The sequence below is a fragment of the Nerophis ophidion genome, linkage group LG04, assembly GCF_033978795.1.
Source record: "Nerophis ophidion isolate RoL-2023_Sa linkage group LG04, RoL_Noph_v1.0, whole genome shotgun sequence".
Lineage (NCBI taxonomy): Eukaryota > Metazoa > Chordata > Actinopteri > Syngnathiformes > Syngnathidae > Nerophis > Nerophis ophidion.
Window position 1 is genome coordinate 21385504 of NC_084614.1, and position 18710 is coordinate 21404213.

Here is an 18710-nt window from a genome sequence, read left to right on the forward strand (position 1 = left end):
GAAGAATACTACTGAGTTGCATCTCAAGAACACCACACCTACTGTGAAGCATGGGGGTGGAAACATCATGCTTTGGGGCTGTTTTTCTGCTAAGGGGACAGGACGATTGATCCGTGTTAAGGAAAGAATGAATGGGGCCATGTATCGTGAGATTTTGAGCCAAAACCTCCTTCCATCAGTGAGAGCTTAGAATGGTTGACCAAATACTTATTTTCCACCATAATTTACAAATAAATTATTTAAAATTCCTACAATGTGAATTCCTGGATTTTTTTCCCCACATTCTGTCTCTCACAACTGAAATGTACCTATGGAGAAAATTACAGACCTCTATCATCATTTTAAGTGGGAGAACTTGCACAATCGGTGGCTGACTAAATACTTTTATGTCTTTTGGACACTGAATTTATGCAACTGAATTTTTTTGTGATTGAATGTTGTGAACAAAATCTAATTATGCTGAAAATTCCATTCAATAAAAATGTGCGGGCAACATTTTTGTGTTGAAAAATTCCGCGTGTAAAAATTCACTGTTTAAAAATTCAGTGCAAAAGAATTCTGGGTAAAACGTGTGGTTTCAACACTCTCATCTGGTAAATAATGCCTGAAGCAATCAATCTTTTTTTTTTTTTACACTGAATTTTACCAAACTGAATTTTTAAGCACACAAATTTTGGTCACACTTTTTTTTTTTTTTAAATCAAAGACATTGTCGGTATAATTTGATGTGAAAAAAAAAATTAAAACAGTTCACTAAATTCAAACGTAAAAGCATTCAGTTACATAAACACACAAATTAACCTCAATACATAGCATCAAATAAAATAAAATAAAATAAAAATACACCATAACTTGCAGTGATTTTTAAAAAATATATATATTTCAGACTAACACAAATAAACTGACAATGCTCTTTAAATTGCATCGCACAGAAAGAGAATCAGGCAACAAACAGCAGCTTATTTTAAAAGGACCATGGACACAATTTATAGGAGCATATGAAAACATTAATAAAACACATGAGACCACAAGTAATAAATGCTCTTAGTGATTATGTCTAGACGGCAGACTTCAACAATGATGACATGATAATGTCAGATTATCCTTGAAAGCCAAACAGGATGTTTTTAAAATAAGAAGTAGTAAATTACATTTCCTTACACTGGGAGTGGCAGCCATCATGCTACTAAAATCCCATCGAGGTAGGACTGCTTGTCTGAAGACTCAAAACTGTAATTTGGCGTACACAGTGCACTAAAATGTGTTTAAATTGCAGCAAAACATGTTTTTTTTTTCACAAGTTTGTGCCATCATTGGACACAATAAGTGCATTTAAGGCTGGCCTTGCATGCAGGAAACACATCAAACATTGAATTACATGCTATTTTTGTTTAAAAAAAAAGGTCCATAAATGCACATATATTTCCACTTTCATTGTATAACAGTGAGAATAAATTCTAAAATAAAAGCAGTTCATCCCAACAATGCTGAAGACGCTGGACAGACTACTAATTGCTACTGAGCCTTCGCCGCAGCAGAGAGGCGGGCTTGCTTTCGAGGTCCTCCACGTCGCTCTCGCACTGTCTCTGCAAAACAGCGCGCTACTTTTAAAGGGGAACATTATCACCAGACCTATGTAAGCCTCAATATATACCTTGATGTTGCAGAAAAAAGACCACATGTTTTTTGAACCGATTTTCCAAACTCTAAAAGGGTGAATTTGGCGATTCAAATGTTCGCCTGTTGGAGCAATGACCTTTCACCTGTGACGTCACGTCGTGAAGCGACCCGCCATTTTCTCAAACACATTACACACACCATGTCAAATCAGCTCTGTTATTTTCCGTTTTTTCGACTGTTTTCCGGTACCTTGGAGACAGACATTAAGCCTCGTCGGTGTGTTGTCGGAGGGTGTAACAACACGAACAGAGACGGTTTCAAGTTGCAACAGTGGTCAAAAGATGCGAAACTCCCTCGTTTGTTCTGCACACTTTATCGACGACAGCTATGCTACGGCAGAGATGGCAAGAATGTGTGGATATCCTGCGACACTAAAAGCAGATGCATTTCCAACGATAAAGTCAACGAAATCACAAAGGTGAGTTTTGTTGATGTTATTGACTTATGTGGAGTGTGCTAATCAGACATATTTGGTCACAGCCTGACTGCGAGCTAATCGATGCTAACATGCTATTTAGGCTAGCTGTATGTACATATTGCATCATTATGCCTCATTTGTAACTATATTTGCATCCAGCCTTTCCCTCCACCCACATTTAATGCCAAACAAACACATACCAATCGTTGGTTAGAAGGCGATCGCCAAATTTGTCCGTGCTACCTCCCATGCCACTGTCTGTCGTGATATGGCTCAAAAGCTTCTGTTTATTCTTTAATTTCGTTTTCGCTACCTGCCTGCACACTCCAACCATCCGTTTCAATACATGCGTAATCTGTTGAATCGCTTGCGCAGCTGAAATTCGAGTCTGAATCCGAGCTACTATGCTATACCTTTCTGTGCTATTCGCTATGTTTGTTTCTGGTGGCTTCATGCTGTGACGTCACAGGACAATGGACAGGTGGATATAGCGATGGCACTTTGAAGCCATGTTTCGGGATATTGCGTGATGGGTAAAATTTTGAGAAAAATTTCGAAAAAAAAAATAAGCCACTGGGAACTGATTTTTATTGGTTTTAACCCTTCAGAAATTGTGATAATGTTCCCCTTTAAGCGCCTATTTGTTGGGATGAGTGAGATTTGACTTACCTCAGGTGGATCTGAGCTGCCTTTGCACAGAAGTCTTAAGCTGACCAGGCGGTTACACATCCGCACCATGTTGTAAGACATCTTGCGATGGGAGAAACCGTGTTATATTATGACAGTAGTGCGCCAAAATATATAGTTACACACAAAATATACCTTCCATTTCCTTTTGGCGTTGAACTTCTTAAAATTCTTCATATTGATTGAGGATCGATTCCTGTGGGCCATTTGTTTGCGTGTAATGGGCTGCAACAAAACAAAAAGTAGTTAACACTTGGTGCAACACAGCCGGGTTAAAAAAAGGATTAAAAAAATTAAAAGATGGAGGATGGAATAGTAACCTTGATCCATGGATGAAGAAGACACTCTGCAGCTGTCAATCTGTCACTGAAAGTTTAATGTCATTAACATACATATCAATAAGTCAAATTTTATTTATATAGCATCTTGTTATGTACAGGTAAGTTGCAACACACTCACACACAGCATTATTGACAATAACAAGATATGTCACGGCACTGAGGATTGAGAAAAAAACACCCATCTTTCAGGTGTCCACACTGGCTAAGAACTGTCAATTTAAGTCATCTTAAACAGTCTTAAAGGCCTACTGAAATGAGATTTTTTTATTTAAACGGGAATAGCAGGTCCATTCTATGTGTCATACTTGATCATTTCGCGATATTGCCATTATTTGCTGAAAGGATTTAGTAGATAACATCGACAATAATGTTCGCAACTTTTGGTTGCTAATAGAAAAGCCCTGCCTTTACCGGAAGTATGTGCGCGTGACGTCAAGAGTTGCAGGGCTCCACACATATTCACATTGTTTATAATGGGAGCCACCACCAGTAAGTGCAATTCGGACCGAGAAAGCGACAATTTCCCCATTATTTTGAACGAGGATGAAAGATTCCTGAGTTACGATATTGATAGTGAAGGACTAGAAAAAAAAAAAGGAAAAAAAAAGCGACGGCTCCGGCAGTGTGAGCGTTTCAGATGTAATTAGACACATTTACTAGGATAATTCTGGAAGATCCCTTATCTGCTTATTGTTTTAAAAGTGAGATTGTAAAGACCTACCTCGAGGTCGGATGGCTGCGGTGAACACGAAGTGTCTCAGAGAGAAGCCGAGGAGCCAAGCTCACAGCTGCCTTTTAAACAGCTGCTGCAGGACGACGAATAATCCAAAGATTTATTCGGTAAAATATATATCACAATTTCCCAATCCAAAAACATGCTGGCTGACGTAGAAAAAAAAAAGGTTCGCTTGACCGCTCTGCTTCACAACAAACAAAGAAACACGGGCTGTGTCTCGGTGCTAAAGACAGCTGCAATCCACCGCTTTCCACCAACAGCATTGTTCTTTATAGTCTCCATTATTAAATGAACAAATTGCAAAAGATTCAGCAACACAGATGTCCAAAATACTGTGTAATTATGCGATTAAAGCAGACGACTTTTAGCCATGTTTTGTGCACGCTAATATTTCCTGTCAGTCCGTGACGTCAAGCGTACGCGTCATCATTCCGTGACGTTTTCAACAAGAAATACGCGGGAAATTTAAAATTGCAATTTTGTAAACTAAAAAGGCCGTATTGGCATGTGTTGCAATGTTAGTTTATATATCAATGATGAAATATTATCAGACTGCGTGGTCGGTAGTAGTGGGTTTCAGTAGGCCTTTGAAGATAGGGCCAGGGCCCATTGTTGGGTCACGAGCGCTCCCTAGAGGGTCGCCAAAAATAGTTTTTTTTTCAGCTGTAGTCCATATGGGCCGCAGCGATAACTTGTAATCCAGTTTTCCACCACTTGTGGCAGTATTGACAATACCAAACAAACAGAAGAAGTCTGGAGCTAAAGACCATCCATCCATTTTTCTACCGCTTATTCCCTTTTTGGGGTCGCGGGGGGTGCTGGTGCCTATCTCAGCTACAATCGGGCAGAAGGCGGTGTACACCCTGGACAAGTCGCCACCTCATCGCAGGGAGCTAAAGTCATAGTTTTTAAGTGCAAAAAGTATGAATAAAGTGGTGAAGCTGTATTTTCATTTGCACTTAAAATTTATTGACAGTTTAGGTAAACATATTCATTTTGAATTGGGTTTATTTTAGCACAACATAATTATTTGTACATTTATTTGTTTTCAGTTAATTATGCAGTTTATTAGATGACTACTTTTTTGTAATCAGCCTAACCTAAGCCCAAGGTTCATGTGTTAAATAAATAACAATTTTTGTAATAACACATGGTTTCATATCATTTGACACTGTTGTAAACTGTAAGTGGGTTAGACATAATTATTGAATTGGATTAAAATCAAGAGTAAGATTACTATTTCAGTATTATTATTTGAGTGGGCCTTAGTGCCCCAGGGTAAAAAAGGTTAAGAATGCCTGATCTAAAAAAATATATTTTAAAACTTGTAAAAAAATATTTGAAATTTAAAAAAAAACATAACATTTTGAGAAAAATAGTAATAATAAATAAAATAGAAATAAAAAATTAAGAACACCACCTCTAAAATATTTTACATATATTTTCAGATGTGTGAAAAGAAAATTTAAATCATAAATTAATAAATAAATAAGAACAAAGTAGTGAGAATAATAGTAACAATAGCAATAAATAAAATAACAAATAATAGAATACAAATTAAGAGAACCACCTCTAAAAAATATTACATACATTTCAAAGTATGTGTAAAAATAAAATTGATAATAAACCAATACATAAAACAGTGACAGTAATAGTAGTAATAAATAAAATAGAAAGTAACAGAATCAAATTTAAGAACCAAGTTTAAAAAGATCAACAAAAGCTTGCTTAAAAATGTCTAACCTTTTTTCTTCTTAATATCAATGCATATAAACATGTATTACTAATACGATGGACTGGACTTCCACTTTATCTAATAATTTAACAAATAATTAATTTAGCAATATTAATTTCACAATCTAAGAACTGTATACACTCAGCATCAAATGCAGCTTGTTACGATGGAACCTAGGTTCATACTTGCCAACCCTCCCGGATTTTCAGGGAGACTCACGAAATTCAGCGCCTCTCCCGGAAGGAATTTTCACCCGAAAATGAGCTGGAACTGGAGGCCATGCCCCCTCCAGCTCAAACATGCACAGTTCGAAGCTTGAAAAGGAGGATTGCAGGCGGATCTGACAGCATTTAAAGTCATTTTTAAAAACGACTGCTAATCCTCCTCCTTTTCGACCATACGACCGCGGAGAATTAAAGTAGGAACACTCCGGAGGCAGAAGTTCATTAAGAGGGGCAGACTCAACGGCTCTCAGCCATGTTTCCGTCACACAGAGGAAGTCAAGTCCGCGGGAAGTGAAGAAATCCTTCAGGATAAAAGTTTTGTTTGTCAAAGATCTTGCGTTCACAAGACCGAACCTGGCGGGGGCCAGCACGTCCAAGGGCGCAGCTAATCCAGGTGGGGCCCGACACACAGCCCGCAGGTGGCGGGGGAGAGGAGCCACGAAGCGGGAAAGGAAGGCAGGAATCCGGCCAGGTGAAAAAGCTGACTGTGACGTCTAAAAACCAACGTCGAAGTTGATCATATCAATGGGTAAGGGGCAAAGATCCAACAGTGTTTGGCGGTGAGCAGTGAGCTGACAGATACGAAAATAGACGCAAACAACACAAAAACGAACAGAGCTGACAGCTAGAGACGGCAAGGTAAAGCACATACTGGCGCCATCTTCTGGAAACTCGTAAATGACGTTACTCAAATAGTGAAAGGTAAGTGTTGTTTTTCTTTTAGTAACCAGCAAGCACAGTACAGTTAGTAGAACTGTGTTTTTATTACTGTGTATTTGATAGGTGCCGTCTGAAATTCAACTATTTATTTTATATATATATATATATATATATATATATATATATATAATAAAATAAATATATATAGCTAAATTTCCCTGAAAGTATTTCATACATATATATGAAATACTCGAGTTGGTGAATTGGCTGTGAATATACTCTCCTCTTAACCACGCCCCCCACCTCCCGAAATCGGAGGTCTCAAGGTTGGCAAGTATGCCTAGGTTAGGGGGTGCCTAAATCTGTGATACCTTCTCAAGGTTTTGTCTTTTTTCCCCAAATGGTGATTTATTTAGTTTGTCCTTGCTCAGATGTGGGTTTGGATCATGGAATGTCCTGAGTTTGTGTAGCACTTTGACATTCTTGTGATTAAGGGCTATAATAACAACAGTTTCAATAACTAAAATAAGACAAATTCATCCTTAAATTTTGACTTTCTTAAAATTAAATAGAGAAGAATTAAGAGGATAATTGAGCAAAATAAATCATAAATACTGTAAGAGAAAAAAAAGAAATGCAGTTTGTAACTTGACCATTAGAGGTGCCCATTAGTGTTATTTTCCTTTACAGCTCCCTGTACAGTTTATAAATAAATAAAGTTGAATGATACAACAATTGCTAAAATAAAACAAATCAAAACAATATATAAAGACACATACCTGGGATTATTTACCAGAAGTTTCTGGATGAAGTCTTTAGCCGTGGAGCTGGTGGTGCTAAAGTACCGCATATCAAGCTGGTAGTTTATAGCTAGGACGTTCTTCAGAGTCTCTTCATCGGAGTCTCCCTGGAACGGCGACATGCCGCTCAAGCTGCGGACACAGCATATATGGACATTATCAGATAGGATCCAGTCAGATTGTATTTACGTGCCGTGTGAAGCACTTACAGTATGTAAGTAATAACTCCTATGCTCCTGCAGGGGACAACGGGGGAAGGTGAGGAAAAGTGCTCAGAGAATCCCAATTAATGTGTTGTAGTGCGGGACACACAATGTGCAAGAACACAAAGTGCAGCATATTCACCACATATCAGCCGCTGTGCTCAGGGCTTCTCCATTAATCATCTCGGGAGCTGCAAGAGCAAGACCGGCGTGAAGAATTTGAAGTTGTGTATGCAGAATTGTGCAACGAGGATCTTAGCGTTAAATCCAATTAGTGTGACACCATTAGAAATGGATTAACTAAGCAGACAAGTTTTTTTGTCTCACCGATGTACTGAGGGGTTCCACTTGAGCTCTTGTACTCCTCCCCTGAGTTAAAACGGTGCGCAAGGCCAAAGTCAATGAGTTTGATGATAGGATTTGGACACGCTTTGTCCGACAGCATGATGTTTTCTGGCTGGATGGAGACAACGTTGTTAGACAGCTAGCTATGATGTTTTCTAGTGAAGACATCAGAGTCCTCCAATATGAGGCGTCATGTATAATTTCGACACATTGCAAAACTGTATTGATACTGTGTCACTAAATACTGACATCTACTGGACATTAAAAATCCCTACAGGCAACCTGTGGACCGACTCAACTGACACTGATTTTATGACCTAGTATATACAATAATCCATCCATCCATCCATTTTCTACCGCTTATTCCCTTTCGGGGTCACGGGGGGCACTGGCGCCTATCTCAGCTACAATCGGGCGGAAGGTGTATAATACAAACCAAATCATTGTATTTCATTTAGGATTATTTCATATCTTCATTTAAATAAAAATATATTTTTATATTTTTTAGATACAGTCAACAAATAATGTGAACATGATTGATTGATTGAAACTTTTATCAGTAGATTGCACAGTTCAGTACATATTCCCTACAATTGACCACTAAATGGTATGCACATGTGTCATAACATGGAAATCTAAGTGAACGTGTTGTGAATGAGGATACTTGTGGACTGGGAATTTTTTTTAATTTTTATTTTTTACATGCGCTCTGAATACGCACTGTTGATTGAAACTTTTATTAGCAGATTGCACAGTACAGTACATATTCCGTACAATTGACCACTAAATGGTAACACCCCAGTTTTTCAACGTGTTTAAATCGGGGCCCTCGTTAAATCAATTCATGGTAAAAAGGTAATGGCTTTGAGCTGGATTCGAACTAGTGCCCTAAGGAGCATGAACCACTACAGTCCTCCACTCTACCAACTGAGCTATCGAAAAGAGTGGTTACTACTGCCTTTAAATGTAACCAATAGGATGGTTGAGTGGGTGGGATAGTGCTGGAAACTTTGAGAGAACAGTATGAAACGACAAGGAAATTAACACAAATACCTTTTTTTCCGATATATGATCAAAATATTCCCACACGGCGGAAATGATCTCCGATGACGATAAATGACAAATGACCAACGACAGAAGTGCGGCGAATCTGTTGGCAGCAGCATCTTGTTGACAGACGCGCTTCCTTAGAAACACATTTTGACGTCAGTGCAACACGGTTCGCGTATCGGTCGTGTGACCGAAACAGCTCATTATCGGTCACGTGACTTTCGAAAAGCGGTACGCGCACCGACAGGGTTTTGCTCTACGAGCTCCATGCAAACACCGATGCATCGGTTTTGCCGGACCCATCACTAATGTCTTCAAAGTTGTGTAAACAATGTTAGAAACCTTGAGGTCGAAGTGGGCGATGTTCTTGCTGTGCATGAAGCCCAGTCCGTCCAGGATCTGCTTCATGAACTGGATGGCATCGTCCTCCGTCAGGTTCTCCTTCTCTGCGATGAAGTCGAACAGTTCGCCGCCGCCAACACTGCCATTTCAAAACAGAAGTCAGAAGAACCTACAAAAATGTGGTTTTATAAAGAGACACAAGGGTGGCAATTTGTGCTATTATGTTTATGACAAATACACCACATGGTTTTCGCCATTATGGAATTTCTCAAACCACACTACAAAACACCTTGTGTAATTTTCAGGTTTTTAGCCCAATCACCACAAAATGTTGTGCACAAATTTGCGCAAGATTTGTCAAAAAACATCAACCAAAACGTTAGCAAGCCCTTCTAATAGAGTTGAGCGATACGGCTTAAAAGGGAACATTATCTCAATTTCAGAAGGGTTAAAACCAATACAAATCAGTTCCCAGTGGCTTATTTTATTTTTCGAAGTTTTCAAAATTTTACCCATCATGGAATATCCCGAAAAAAGGCTTTAAAGTGCCTGATTTTCGCTATCTGTAAATCCACCGTCCATTTTCCTGTGACGTCATCTAGTGATGCCAACATGGCGGATAGCACAGCAAGATATAGCGACATTAGCTCGGATTCAGACTCTGATATCAGCGGCTTAAGCGATTCAACAGATTACGCATGTATTGAAACAGATGGTTGGACTATGGAAGCAGATAGCGACAAGGAAATTGAAGAAGAAACTGAAGCTATTGAGTGAATAGCTATTGAAGCTACTCGGCGATCGCCTTCCAACCAACGATTGAGTGTCGCAGGATATCCATACATCTCTGTGCCATGTCTGTCTTAGCATCGCCGGTAAAATGTGCAGACCAAACGAGGGACTTTCGCATCTTTTGACACTGGAGCAACTTAAATATGTCGATTGGTAAGTGTTTGTTTGGCATTATATGTGGGTGGAGGGAAAGGCTGGATGCAAATATAGCTACAAATGTACATACAGCTAGCCTAAATAGCATGTTAGCATCGATTAGCATGCCGTGCTAATCGATGCATACTCCACGTAAATCAACTTGAATCCGTCCCTGATCGTGTTGTTACACCCTCCGAAAGCACACCGACGAGGCATGATGTCTCCAAGGTACAGAAAACAGTCGAAAAAACAGAAAATAACAGAGATGATTTGACTCGTTGTTTGTAATGTGTTTGAGAAAATGGCGGATTGCCTACCTATGTGACGTCAAGTTGTGACATCATCGCTCCAAGAGCGAATAATAGAAAGGCGTTTAATTTGCCAAAATTCACCCATTTAAGAGTTCGGAAATAGGTTAAAAAAATATATGGTCTTTTTTCTGCAACATCAAGGTATATATTGACGCTTACATAGGGCTGGTGATAATGTTCCACAATATCGAAAGTTATTAATTTTTCTTTAGGAAATTCGACAAACATTTTTATTTCAAATGTAACCTTCCTTTGATTAAAATGCCCTCAACTATCAAGGAGAAAAAAATGAAAATGTCAACACAACCATGGAAAACAATCAATACAAACACAATTGTAAAACCATGTGCAATCACTTAACAATAACCTCTTAAAACAAAGGTGCAAAAATAAGGAATAAAAAAGAAATGCTACATAAATCTAACAAATAGTGCAAAGTGTGAAAATGTAAACATAGAAAAACATGAGAACAATTATTTCCGCATTTTTAGTGCAAGGAAGTGGTTGGGTGAGCGCAGCTAAGGTGGTGTGGTGTGGTATTACTGGTCTTGGTGGAGACGATCGCCTTGCATAATTGACATACCACATTGGTCCGACTACAGTTTGTTTAAAAAAAATGCAAAAAACTGCCATACTGTCGAGTATGGCAGTACACTCAGAAAACAAGCTTGATATCATTACTAACGGATATCAGCACATTTTGCACTGCCCACTTTTAGCTCTAAAATGTGGGCCTGCTGAAGTCACCTATAGAAGACTGGAAGTAATTTCCTTTTGCATAGTTTGAGTTTGGGAGCATCGTCACCCTGAAATATGTTATGTTTGCACAAAATTTGAAGGTATGATGAAATATGCCCGCCAGATGCTTTGTTGCAGGTTGTAGCAAAACAACTAAAGAAGGAGCCTTCATATATTTCCAAATGATGAGGAAACATGGACCAAGAGGAGTGTCATTTGCATTTAACTTTGAATGGAAAAAATGATTTAAGCCAATTGCCATCCCGGGAATCAGGAGCACCCTCGAGGGAAAAAAGGAGAAAGAAGAGCAGCTCAAAAACGAGACCAAAAAAGGTAAACTACTGGTTTTGTATTTGGCATCCTCTTCTACTGATGTTTTCCTCAAGATGCATGAGGAAATGCTGAAAGACCCTTAGGAAACACAGGCTACGGTGTCTATTAAAGAGCAAGGAAGTCCAGAAATGGAGATCCTTTTATATTTATTTCATGTTCATAATGTTAACCTTAACAGTTTTGAAGTAATCATGAACCATGGCCACAAAACATGCAAAGAAGTGATGAAAAATAATTTGACATTCTTTTATCCACACAGTGGAAATGGACTACAGGGCGGCGACATATCGAGTCTTGTAATGGAAAGGGGACGTTTCAATTTCAGTTAATTATATACGCATTATTCAAAAACTAAGACATCATGGGAAATGACTGCCAGATTAATTGTAGGAGCAAAAAATACATAAAGACAACCCATTTGGTGAAATTTTGGTCATCTGGACGCTATGGGTCCTTTAAGTCATTGGCTATTAGTCTAATGACGATAACCCTTTGATAGGGGTGTAACGGTACGTGTATTTGTATTGAACCGTTTCGGTACGGGGGTTCCGGTTCGGTGCGGAGGAGTACCGAACGAGTTCCACACGAACATATGAAGTAGCCGCCTATGCTAAAGTCTTAACACGCTGCTCCGCTCCGTTCGGCCTCCGTCTCTGTCTGTACACAGCACCCTGCATTGTCCCTTCCACACAACCATCTGATTGGTTAAAACGGTAGCGGTAACAAGCCAATCAGCAGTGCGTATTCAGAGCGCATGTCGTCAGCACCTCAGCGTCGAGCAGATAGGTCTTTAGCAGGGGAGCAACGGACTCTCCCCAAATTATACTAAACACTTTCAAGTCAACTACTTTCTAAACATCAGAATGAGCCTGTTGACCTTCTAGAAACAAACTGCATCTCAGCTCACTCGCAGTCCTGGTTTGAGGTGAAGGCTAGTTAGCTTTTAGCGTAATGTTAGCTCATTTTGCGGTGTGTGTGTGCGTGTGTGTTACGGACAGTGTTGATTAAGGTGTGTTGAAGCAGCAAAAAAGGACATTATATTAAATGAAGAGTTTCTGTCTCTGATAATGTATATAATAATATAAGTGCATCATAAAGCCTACATGAAGTCCATGGTGTTCAGGGATGAATAGTCTCTCCTATTGCTTTTGTACTATTTTTTCAGCAATAGTTACATTAATCATTAGTAATGTAGCCACCTGGTTTTGAATGGCAGTGTCCCTGCTATCACATGTTGATACAAATATAACATTTACATAATAAAAATCAACTACAGGCTTCCCCAATGCTGTAATAACTTAAGCATGATGAGTTGACTTGAAACTTTTTAATGTTGCACTTTTATATGTAGAAAAAAAGTTGTCATTTTATTTCATCCAAGCAACAACTTGAGGCAGTTTAATGTGGATTAACGTGGGCAGAACTATTATAGTGTTCTTAATGTTAAAAGGATCAAGCCATTGTTTACAAATTTGGTAAATAAATAACCCAAAAATTTATATTTTGTTGTTTTCTTACTGTACCGAAAATGAACCGAACCGTGAACTCTAAACCGAGGTACGTACCGAACCAAAATTTTAGTGTACCGTTACACCCCTACCCTTTGAGTATATCTGTATTATATCAATGCAAACACGTCTTACAAAGCATTTAGACACAAACCCATAGGGGGAGCCACGCATCTCATTCTCATTAACAAGAAGCCGTCTCATAAACTCACATCTCCAAAATGAGCACCACCTCTGACCGACACTCGAAGACGTCTTTGAGAGCGACAATGTTGGGGTGCTGCAGAACCTGGATCACCTCCACCTCCTGCTCCACGCGGCTCCTTTCTAGGCCCAGTCGGCTGCACGAGGTCTTGCGAAGCTTTATGAACTTCGCCGCCCAATGCGTGCCGGTGGCCAACTCGCAAACTTTTCGGACTTGACCGAAATGTCCACTGCAAAGGGTAAAGACATAATACGTATGGCGTACCACAGGGGTATGTCCTTCGTTTGGCATTAAATGTCAGGGTAAAGTTTATAAACCTACCTTCCCAGTACTTCTCCGATTTCGTAGAAGTCCTCTACATTCTCAGGTTTGAACACAGCCATAGCAATTTTCTTCAGGTTGTTTCTTAAATCCACTTAGTTCATGTTAAACCTCAAGTGGTTCATGGTCCTCTACGCCAGATGTACCTAAAGCGTAAAAAAAACATCTGTCTTAGTTGTAGTCTACCGCACTAAATCATGCTGATAATGAAATATATTTTTGATTTTCCAGCTCTTTTATTAGATCTTTCCCTCTCCCAATGACCTCTGTTATCATAGTGCAACCCCGCCTTGAAAGTATTATGACATCAGCTGTTTAACATCCACTTCCTGTGCCAGACTTCCCCACTTGACACACTACCAAATTAGTTGTCAGTGCAGTGAGTCTGCTACAGTTTGACTTTCAAAACTTACCTGAGAACCAAGAACAATACTTTCAGAATGGTTTTAGAACTACATACTAAATATGGTCAACGGTTGCTTTCCAGATACCAGATTTTACTTTCACTTCAGTGTGAATGTTGCTCGAACGTTGAGACTGGTTCCTGTTATAAAACAATTCCGGCTTATTTTGGAAGTAACAAGATTGGTCATGGTTCAACTTTTGAGGGTTTTTTTGTTATCGGTGGTGGGAATAAAGCAATGTCCAAAGTTCTACCCTCGCTTCCAGTTCCAGTAAACAGAATGTTTTGGACATCAGCCATGTTTTTTGTTTAATTTGGACTGGAATGCTCTGCATCTCGGAAGATTCCTAGTGGAATATTTCCAACTGACTTACTACCTAATAAATATGTTGTCCTCCATGTTCAACTTTCTAGAAACGTTCTGGCCTCTGCTGTCTCAAAAAAAACAGGCTTCGCCACAAGTGTCCGCCTTGAGATCGATAGGTTGTGAGTTCAAACCCCGACCGAGTCTACCAAAGACTATAAAAATGGGACCCATTACCTCCCTGCTTGGCACTCAGCATTAAGGGTTGACTTTGGTGGTTAAATTACCCGGCGCAGCCACCGCTGCTGCTCACTGCTCCCCTCACCTCCCAGGGGGTGATCAAGGGTGATAAGTCAAATGCAGAGAATAATTTCGCTACACCTAGTGTGTGTGACAATCACTGGAACTTTAACATCTAAAAATAGAGCATAGATCTCTGCCAAATATCAGTCAGTCCGCAACAAATGTGGAAGCTGTAAATTGGATTTTCTTTTCAGCATCATGCCACGCGAGCCTAGCATGATGTTGCTATTAACTTGTGAGTGTATTGCACTGTGTCAAACTCAAGGCCCGGGGGTCAGATTTGACCCGCTACGTCAATTAAAGTGGCCTGCCAAGCTATTCAAATTGGCCCCCCATAACATTTAATGTCGCCTGCCACATGATCTAATGTGGCATACCACGCCATGTGATGTGGTGTGTCGGTTAAGGAAGGCTGAGGACACTATTCAATGAGGCTCACCACACCACTCAATGGATCATGCCAAACCCTTAATGTGGTTTGCCACGTCAGTTAAGGTGGCTTGCCACACCATTTAATGTGGCATACTACACCATTTATCGTGGCCCACCCACCCATCTAGCATGCCAAACCACACCCGTTACATCATTTGAAATAAAAATTAAAAATACTTAAATATCTGCATGTCACCTTGACTTACAATTTCAAAGCAAGGTATCTGTCAATCTGTAAAACATATAATAATAAAAAACTGTTGCCTTTGCAAATTGTGTAACAAGACTACTACACGTTTTATATATATATATATATATATATATATATATATATATATATATATACTGTATATATGTGTGTGTACATATATATGTGTGTGTGTGTGTGTATATATATATATATATATATATATATATATATACTGTATATACAGTGGGGCAAAAAAGTATTTAGTCAGCCACCGATTGTGCAAGTTCTCCCACTTAAAATGATGACAGAGGTCTGTCATTTTCATCATAGGTACACTTCAACTGTGAGAGACAGAATGTGAAAAAAAATCCAGGAATTCACATTGCAGGAATTTTAAATCATTTGTAAATTATGGTGGAAAATAAGTATTTGGTCAACCATTCAAAGCTCTCACTGATGGAAGGAGGTTTTGGCTCAAAATCTCACGATACATGGCCCCATTCATTCTTTCCTTAACACGGATCAATAATGCGGACGTCCCCTTAGCAGAAAAACAGCCCCAAAGCATGATGTTTCCACCCCCATGCTTCACATTAGGTTTGGTGTTCTTGGGATGCAACTCAGTATTCTTCTTCCTCCAAACACCACGAGTTGAGTTTATACCTTAAGTTCTATTTTGGTTTCATCTGACCACATGACATTCTCCCAATCCTCTGCTGTATCATCCATATATCCATTTTGGTATAAACTCAACTCATCGTGTTTGGGGGAAGAAGAATACCCCGTGTTCACCCCCTGGGAGGTGAGGGGAGCAGTGGGCAGCAGCGGTGCCGCGCTCGGGAATCATTTTTGGTGAGCTAACCCTCAATTCCTACCCTTGATGCTGAGTGCCAAGCAGGGAGGTAATGGGTCCCATTTTTATAGGCCTCGGGATCCCCCGGGAAGAGCTGGACGAAGTGGCTGGGGTGAGGTAAGTCCGGGCTTCCCTGCTTAGGCTGCTGCCCCCACGACCCGACCTCGGACAAGCGGAAGAAGATGGATGGAAGGATATATATATATATATATATATATATATATATATATATATATATATATATATATATATATATATACATATATATATATGTATGTGTGTGTGTGTAGATATATATATATATATATATATATATATATATATATATATATATATATATATATAATCTACACACACATACATATATATATGTATATATATATATATATATATATACACACACAACCCGACCCTCTGCCAAATTGTTTTAACCCAATGCGTCAAAAAGTTTGGGAACCCCTGATTTACAGTAACAAAAAACACTGTACATTTTACAGTGCCGAGCTGCCCGTTTTGTTGTAAAATCTACAGATTTTTTTTCTTACATTGTAAGTAGAAGAAAAAAATGAATAATCAATCGTGTTGCTCTTAGGTCAAACATAACGCATGTGTTTTAGAACAGTGGTTCTCAAATGGGGGTAGGCGTACCCCTGGGGGTACTTGAAGGTACGCCAAGATGTACGTGAGATTTTTTTTAAATATTCTAAAAATAGCAAGAATTCAAAAATCCTTTATAAGTATATTTATACAAAATAATTAATGAGACTGGTACAAAATATGAATGTAAGTTCATAAACTGTGAAAAGAAATGCAACAATGCAATATTCAGTGTTGACAGCTAGATTTTTTTGTGGACATGTTCCATAAATATTGATGTTTAAAATTTCTTTTTTTGTGAAAAAATGTTTAGAATTAAGTTCATGAATCCAGATGGATCTCTATTCCAATCCCCAAAGAGGGCACTTTAAGTTGATTACTTCTATGTGTAGAAATCTTTTTTTATAATTGAATCACTTGTTTATTTTTCCCCAAGTTTTTAGTCATTTTTATATCTTTTTTTCAAAATAGTTCAGTAAAGACCACTACAAATGAGCAATATTTTGCACTGTTATGCAATTGAATAAATCAGAAACTGATGACATAGTGCTGTATTTTACTTCTTTATCTCTTTTTTTCAACCAAACATGCTTTGCTCTGATTAGGGGGGTACTTGAATTAAAAAAATGTTCACAGGGGTTACATCACCGAAAAAAGGTTGGGAACCACTGTTTTAGAAGAAGAACAAAATCCCAAAACTTTGCAACTTAATGAAAAAGCTGCAGGCATTTCAGATGATAATCTACAAAAGAAGTTTGAGTAATCCTGGAGTTAACTGGTTTATTCTCTTGGCATATTTTACACCCCTTGGAGGTGTGCTGGGTAGGAAGATGATGATGAAACACAATCCAGGAAGTCTCTTTAGTAGGAGCACATTACTGCACTGTCTCTTTTATTATTATTTTTTTTACTGAAGAACGCAGTCACTTTATGCGTCACTGTGCACATGATGGCAAAGGACATGTCACTTTTGCTGCTTTCAGGTAATAGTGCGTCTTTAGATTTAATTCAAATAAATATGTAACTGTGTGCTGTCTGCGCATGCTCTGCTCCATCTCATCAAAACACCCTCCAGCTTTGTGGATCCCAACCTGTTGTGACAAGTTGATAAAATGGCCCATAAACAAATCACAGCCATCACTCCCTACCGTAATACCAATCGGGAAGAGCACCTGAAACCCCAAGAAGGGTCCGGTGTGCATTACGACCATGTGGAAGAGTGCCGATAAACAGGCTGTACTCACCCGGGAAGAGGAGCGCTCTCCTCGACTTGGTTCCCGCTGACAGTCGCTTGTGTTCACGCTGGTCGCCGTCACGACTTGTTCGCTGGGAATGCGGAAAAGGTGCGCATGTCGTGACACTCCGTCGGTGTCATGTCCACGGAATTAGCATCCCACGCCGCGAGTTTCGAATAATGGGCGTTATTAAGGGCAAACCTTCCCGCCCCTCCCGTGAACCAAGCCGCCGTTCCTTATTTCCGTTAAAAGAATTGTGTCAGACCCGCCACTTCTGTCTGTTGAGTGCGTGAGTAACTTCCACATCCGGAATAGAGTCGCGCTTTCAAAATAAATCCGGAAGTGCTTTAACGCAGGACAACGCAGTGAGAGAAATACTATTATTGAGTTTTAAAGGCCTACTGAAACCCACTAGGGCTTCACGGTGGCAGAGGGGTTAGTGCGTCTGCCTCACAATACGAAGTTCCTGCAGTCCTGGGTTCAAATCCAGGCTCGGGATCTTTCTGTGTGGAGTTTGCATGTTCTCCCCGTGAATGCGTGGGTTCCCTCCGGGTACTCCGGCTTCCTCCCACTTCCAAAGACATGCACCTGGGGATAGGTTGATTGGCAACACTAAATTGGCCCTAGTGTGTGAATGTGAGTGTGAATGTTGTCTATCTGTGTTGGCCCTGCGATGAGGTGGCGACTTGTCCAGTGTGTACCCTGCCTTCCGCCCGATTGTAGCTGAGATAGGCGCCAGCGCCCCCCGCGACCCCGAAAGGGAATAAGCGGTAGAAAATGGATGGATGGATGGATCAAACCCACTACTACCGACCACGCAGTCTGA

The 18710-nt window shown here is 39.6% G+C and overlaps 1 protein-coding gene across 1 annotated transcript; it reads right to left on the minus strand.

The window, feature by feature from the left end:
* Positions 1-858: 858 nt before the first annotated feature.
* si:dkey-240h12.4 (death-associated protein kinase 2) lies at positions 859-18182 on the minus strand. The gene is made up of 12 exons (XM_061897405.1): positions 17894-18182; positions 13568-13713; positions 13254-13475; positions 9222-9360; positions 7812-7941; positions 7627-7675; positions 7491-7517; positions 7261-7413; positions 3106-3151; positions 2921-3010; positions 2768-2848; positions 859-1586 (listed from the first exon to the last, which is right to left on the minus strand). The coding sequence occupies exons 2-12, from the start codon at positions 13627-13629 to the stop codon at positions 1509-1511; spliced, it is 1077 nt and encodes a 358-aa protein (XP_061753389.1). The 5' UTR covers positions 13630-13713; positions 17894-18182; the 3' UTR covers positions 859-1508.
* Between the last annotated feature and the right edge of the window lie 528 nt (positions 18183-18710).

Bases quoted from the DNA above. Each gene is read 5' to 3' on its own strand.
- si:dkey-240h12.4 (XM_061897405.1), bottom strand. From the start codon at position 13,629: ATGGCTGTGTTCAAACCTGAGAATGTAGAGGACTTCTACGAAATCGGA. The intron at 7,676-7,811 runs GTGAGACAAAAA...TTGCTCTTGCAG, and splicing joins TGGAACCCCTCAGTACATCG to CTCCCGAGATGATTAATGGA. The intron at 3,152-7,260 runs GTATGTGTCTTT...TTAAACTTTCAG, and splicing joins CTTCTGGTAAATAATCCCAG to TGACAGATTGACAGCTGCAG.